We start from the raw sequence: 6,348 nt of genomic DNA on the forward strand, positions 1-6,348 counted from the left end.
CACACACACACACACACACACACACACACACACACACACACACACACACACGACAGATGATAAGAAAGCAGATTCTGACACAGAAACATGGATTTCTGCTCCTCACTTCACATCTGAACTGATAAAAAGTTGCTCTGCACCAAAGCTGAGGCTCAGGTGTTACTATGACGATAAGCCAGCCTCACATCTGTATCAGTGTGCCTGCATCTAGACTCTGGATCAGAGAGATAACACTGCTGACATCATGGTAAAATGACATCACCAGGCTGTCATTTTCAGCTGTCCAACCTTCCAGCTCGCCTCTGTGGCCTTACAGAAGGCTACGCAGTGACCTCTGGGGCTGACCAAGACGTCAAAATACAAAAACTGCAGTTTCTCTAATGTCCACTTGAGGCAGCATCCTGAAGTAATTCAGTCCTCATATGAGTCTTTGTGGGGGTCAAGTGCTGAACTGAAAACAATGATTTAAACCAAAGTTTCCTTAAAAAAAAGGACTAACTGAAGCTCGACGACCGAACGCTCTGAGTTTGAGATAGTAGAGCGACCCCTCTCACCAGGCTCCAGCAGCTTGTTGGTCATCTCCCGTAGTGATGTCACTTCCTGTTCCTGTGGGGCGTGGATAACCAACAGGATGCTTCCTAGCACACACAGCAGACAGCCAAGCTTCCCCACAATGTTCAACACCTCCCCCAGCAGGTAGGAGGACAGAACTGCACTGCAGAGCACACAGGACTTCACGTTAGCCTTGATACAGGCCACAGAAGGACATTAAAGGACAAACATGCTGCTTTTAAACACAAACATAACGGAATTTAAATTTACAAACTAGAGCTACCTGATGAGGACACTCAGGGCGCCCAGCGGAGTCACCAGCGTGGCCGGAGCAAACATGTAGGCAGCGAAGTTGCAGACTTCTCCTGCTCCCACTGCAAAGGAAAAGAAAATCACTGCTGACAGCAACATAGGAACTATTTTTAATCACTCGAACATAAACCGAAATTTGAATAAGGTCCAGGATGAGTTTAGCTGAAGGAAACTGCTGTTTAGCTCCATCACACGAGAGAAAAATACAGAACAGAGTAAAGCTGTTCGATATAACGATATATATCGGATGACGATATAAAAACATTTATCGTTTCCTATCACTCTATCGTTTGTTTCGTGGTGTCGCAAAATAAACTGTTTACAGCAATGTTTTCACCGTTTTGATGGTCACTGTAGTGGTTATATTAATTTCTCTCTTTCTCTTAATTTAATAACCACACTACGGACGGACAAGCGCCTGCTTTTACGTGTCGTCGTTAGCAACAACGACGGTAAAACCATCGCGTGGCTCCGCGTGTCCGCTTGTTTGTTTTCCATATAAACCTTTCACAATAAAGCTCAAGATCCTGTTGAGACTTTTCAAAATAAACTGAGTCACGTGAAAGAGGATGCAGAGAGTTTACAGAGGAGAAAAGAGCCGTCAGGTGCTAAAAAATAAACCTTAGACTCAAACTTTGAAAGAAAACGGCGGCCGTTACAACTTATGTCCAAAAATGTATCGTTTCATGCATCAGTTAAAACACTCGACTGCAGCTACACGACGCCCAGCTGGAAAAAAAACATGCAAATCGAGTTGCCTGAGATTCACAGAATTTACAGAAAATATTACATTTTTGTGATTTATATCGTAGCCGTTTACTTTCGTGACAGATTTGTATACATGTCACATCCTAAACTAACAGCTGTTGGCTGTGCTTGTACTCCAGCCACAGAACTGTGGATCACAAAATTAGATGGAACTGAAACTCTTACTGGTTAACAGGCCTCCCCACCACAGCCAGTCCTTCAGGTAACCATGGCCTCCGTCACCTACAGAAACACACACAGCACAATCAGCACGATGCTCCACCTCATTTACCTGAAAACCGAAACTTGTCTTTGTATTTAGAGACCATTATATCCGCATTTAGAGAGAGACTAGGATACCAGTCCTAAAGTAAATTTACAAACTATAAAAATATGTCGACAATCTGTCCCCCCACACCTTCCTATAAATATATCAAACATAGAAACGTCTGAAACTGGCTCATCCAAGTCAGGAAATCTTTGTTTTCCTCCTTTTTTTCCACCTTTAACACATTTCATCACTAAATTATAGAATAGATCTTTATTGTCACAAGAACAACGAAACAGTTTGGCATCTCTCCGTAAGCAGCATGTAGATTTTTTACAGTAAAATTCCTTTAGAATAAGAGAAGCCAAAAAATAAACTTAAAGTTCAGTCTGTAGGTACATACATACACAGCGAATGTGTGTAATGACGCAAGTATCTACACAGATATGTACAAGTTATATATGCCATATAAAAGAGCAGGTGCAGTGTAAGGAGCAATATAAAAATCTTGGAACCAGTTCAGGGAGGAAGCATCAGCACCTCCATAAACCAGAGGCTGTAAACAGCCTCCTTTACAGGCTATGGAACAAATTCAAGGACAAATGTGCAGCTTTAAAACCTTAGCCTGATCCATCCTCCAAACATTCATTCACTCTCAGAGACAAACATCAGCAAGCTCTTCATAGAAGAGAAAACCCACCAAACCCACAGTCTTAATTATTCTAATGAACATCGATTCTTCCAAAATGAGTTTAGTTCCCAAAACTCAGACCTGCAGATGTCAGATGCTGTTCTCAGACTTCATGTTTGCTTTTAACGCGTTTTTTTTCCAGTATATAAAATTTAATTTACTGGCAGATTTACTCTACATGTACTTTGTGAATTTTCAGAGTCACAGAACCTGAACCTTCTGTGTTTTGACACAGATGGCAGCGAGGGAATAACAGAAACTCTGAGAGTGATGATTAAGACATGATCTGTGATACTCATGAGCTCGTCTGTCACGCTATACATGAGTCGTTGAGTCCTTGGGCAAGACACTTCACCTACCGCCTACTGGTGTTGGCCAGAGGGGCCAATGGTGCGATATGGCAGCCTCGCTTCTGTCAGTCTGCCCCAGGGCAGCTGTGGCTACACCTGTAGCTGCCTCCACCAGTATGTGAGAGTGAATGAATAGTGGCATTGTAAAGCGCTATATAAATCCAATCCATTATTATCATCATCATCATTATCATCATTATTATCATTATTATCATTATTAGGGCTGTTCGATATAACGATATATATCGGATGACGATATAAAAACATTTATCGTTTCATTTTATGCTGTCATTTGTTTCGTGGTGTCACAAAATAAACTGTTTACGGCAATATTTTTCCACATGCGACGGTAAAACCACCGCGTGTCCGCTTGTTTATTTTCCCCATGAACCTTTCACAATAATGCTCAAGAGCCTGTTGAGACTTTTCAAAATAAAAATAATCACGTGAAAGAGCATGCAGAGAGTTTACAGAGGAGAAGCAAAAAAGAGCCGTCAGGTGCTAAAAAATAAAGCTTAGACTCAAACGTTAGAACAGGCTTTTCCCCGCAGCACGCCGTGTAATAAATACAAAGGAAAAAGCGGTCATATCGCACAGCCCTTATTATTATTAGTAGTAGTAGTAGTAGTAGTATCCACCCCGAGAGCACCTGAAACTGATATCACTTCCTGGAAAGTCAGAAAGTCATTACATAGGAGGGAGAAGAGCACTGGAAGCACTGGAAGACCTCAGAGTGGGAGGTCCTGTAGTGGTGGTAAAGGTCAACGGTCTCATCTAAAATATCAATAAACACTCCAAATATAATATTGACCTCAAAGATTAAACAGACAAAGCTGCCCCTCCCTCCTCGACCGATGCATTTACTGGGAACTATTTTCAATTTTGGATGAATCCACATGTGATCTTGCCATAAATACTGACAGCATCAGGGCTGAGCCCGGATAAACCTCATAAGTCAAACATCGGAAAAACACCTGACTCTGCTCACCTGCTCTGGTGTGTCCGTTGTTGGCCAATCGGAGGAGGGCTTTCTTCTTGAGAATGACACTCCCACCAATCAAGAAGGCCGACAGCAGGGCGAGGGTCAGGCCCAGCCACAGGTTGTAGGTGCTGTTTGACTGTACATCTGGAGACAAACACGACGTCACTGAGTGTGTGTGTTTATCAGGGTGTGTGTGAACCTTAGACTGTGTGCTTATCAGCGTTACCACACCACGCAAATGCTGCCCCACACATACAGGTCTGAGGTAAACTGGCACCACAGCTGGTGGGGAAGCCTCTTGAATTTCCAGCTAATAAACTAGTGGTGGCTGTCCAATAAGAAGTGGTCCTGGGGTCATTAACCCACTTTACCCATCAGACCTCTGTGACACACTGCCCCACTCCATCATGTGAGCACAACAGGACACCTTAGCTCATGTGACGAGCTCTTAAGACTGGCAGAGTCATATTATCCGAGCAGAGCCCGCCGTCTGAGAGAGCAGCGCTTACTCACAGTTCCTGAAGTTTCTATAGAAACGGAGGCAGAGCCTTCAGCCGTCAGGCCCCTCGCATGGAACCAGTCTGGATTCAGGCGACACCCCCTCCACTCTCTGAGGCTTCATTCTGTTTTATAGGCAGGGCTGAATCAGGTGACCGTGAACCCTAAACCAGTTATGCTGCAGTGGGCTTAGAGTGCTAAGGGACCTCCCATGATGCACTGGGAATTTCTTCTACGCTCCTGTCTCTTCGTCCCCAGGTGTTTTCACGGCGCTTCGCTCTGTCAGTAAGTTTTGCATCTCTGTGCTCTTCATTCCCCCCGCTCACTGAGCCTGGCTCTGATGGAGGTCACCGTCACTAAAAGCTGTTGCTATTTCAGCTGTGAGGTGACTGAATGTTCAAAGATGAAGAGCTGCCACTGATGCTATTGTTTCATTTAGAAAAATAACCTGTACCGCGCACACACACATACAGAAAGACACCCCACCCCCCACCCACAGATATGCATATGTTGTCTCTGCTTGTGCACCTGATCTCGCTCACAGCGGTGATGGTCACGCCTCAGTTCACCTGAACGAGTCTGTGCTGCGTCCGACTTCCTCCTCCATTGTCTGTACTGAGGAAGTGTGGAGTAACCTTCCTCTCTCTGCTTCTCTCTTGCTATTTGATCTACTCCATGTTTGGTCTGCTCATCATCTTCAACTGTGCTTCGGTGTGCTTGGACACATCCTGCCTGTCAGGCTACCACGATGCTAACACTGACGTGACAGATACAGTCACACACGTCCTGTGGAGTTCATTTCCTTGTTCCTCGTGTTACATCTGATCTGCTACACAGTTAACCCTGATAGTGCGAGGAACCGATCACTTCCTGGAAAGACAGTTTCAGGAACTCGTCTCCAGAGACACGGAGAACAATGGAGACAACAACACAATCAAACAGTCATTAAAGTTGCAGCTCATTAGGTTCCTGTAGGGGAAACTTCTAATGACATCATCCACAATGTCAACAAATAAAGAATGATTTTTTTTCTTTCCCAATAAAGGTTTTTCATCTTGGAAACACTTGTGCATATAAACATCAGCACAAACATTGGCCACTGCATCCCTGGAGTCTGTGTGTAACCTGAAGTCTGTCAGCAGTAATCAGGATTCTCATACCTGAACTTATTTGGGCTTGTTAGTTTATCATGTTTGCTAATACTCATAAACTAACAGCGTTACAGCTAAATACATAATATGACTAAACATGGAGGCTTTACCCTTTTTAAACAGATTCTGATTCACTCTAGACAATGATAATATTTCCATGGTGGGCGCAGCTCTACCAATCATTGGGTTGGTGGTTCGGTCCTGTACGTGCTAAAGTATCCTTGAGCAAGCTGGTGAACCCCGAGTGAACCCCGGGTTTCTCTCCGATGTGCTTGTCAGAGTGTGACTGGGTGAAGGAGGCGTGTCGTATAAAAGACTGAGTGCTGAGGTGGAAACGCTACAATGAGAAAATAGTGCATTTTTATTTTTCTCACACAGAAAAAGGCCGACGACACAGAGTGTGTTAACTCCTTTAGACAAACAGATTATTTGTGGACCCCCTCCCCCCCTTAAACACTGGCTGATGAGTGGAAAATCCACTCATCAGCGCCTCATTCGGCTAATTTAACCTGCAGCTGTTGTTTACCTGTTGTCTCAGGTTTCCGGCACAGCACTGCTGACTCAACAACACTGTAGTCATGGGCAACTAAGAACTATGTGAAAGTGTCAGATATCAGATTATTATTCTGAGGAAAGACTCGATGGATGAGACTCACGTGAGCCCTGACAATCATCAACACACAACGAATCTTTAAACACACTGATATTTAACCCTAAACAAACTCCTCGTGCCCACTTACACAGGAATGTGTGTGTGTGTGTGTGTGTGTGTGTGTGTGTGTGTGTGTGTGTGTGTG

The 6,348-nt window shown here is 44.1% G+C and overlaps 1 protein-coding gene across 1 annotated transcript in view; it reads right to left on the reverse strand.

Moving 5' to 3' along the window:
* LOC102207128 (magnesium transporter NIPA2-like) overlaps nucleotides 1-6,131 on the reverse strand; it is a 9,746-nt gene extending 3,615 nt beyond the window's left edge. Inside the window, exons 1-7 of the mRNA XM_005753268.1 lie at nucleotides 6,078-6,131; nucleotides 5,759-5,888; nucleotides 4,159-4,230; nucleotides 3,909-4,046; nucleotides 1,798-1,854; nucleotides 836-926; nucleotides 555-715 (exon numbers count right to left, since the gene is read on the reverse strand). Of these exons, the coding sequence (XP_005753325.1) occupies nucleotides 555-715; nucleotides 836-926; nucleotides 1,798-1,854; nucleotides 3,909-4,046; nucleotides 4,159-4,230; nucleotides 5,759-5,888; nucleotides 6,078-6,131 (703 nt within the window). The remainder of the gene's footprint in view (nucleotides 1-554; nucleotides 716-835; nucleotides 927-1,797; nucleotides 1,855-3,908; nucleotides 4,047-4,158; nucleotides 4,231-5,758; nucleotides 5,889-6,077) is intronic.
* Between the last annotated feature and the right edge of the window lie 217 nt (nucleotides 6,132-6,348).

This window comes from Pundamilia nyererei, unplaced genomic scaffold (genome assembly GCF_000239375.1).
Source record: "Pundamilia nyererei isolate P.nyererei 1_Seehausen unplaced genomic scaffold, PunNye1.0 scaffold00416, whole genome shotgun sequence".
NCBI lineage: Eukaryota > Metazoa > Chordata > Actinopteri > Cichliformes > Cichlidae > Pundamilia > Pundamilia nyererei.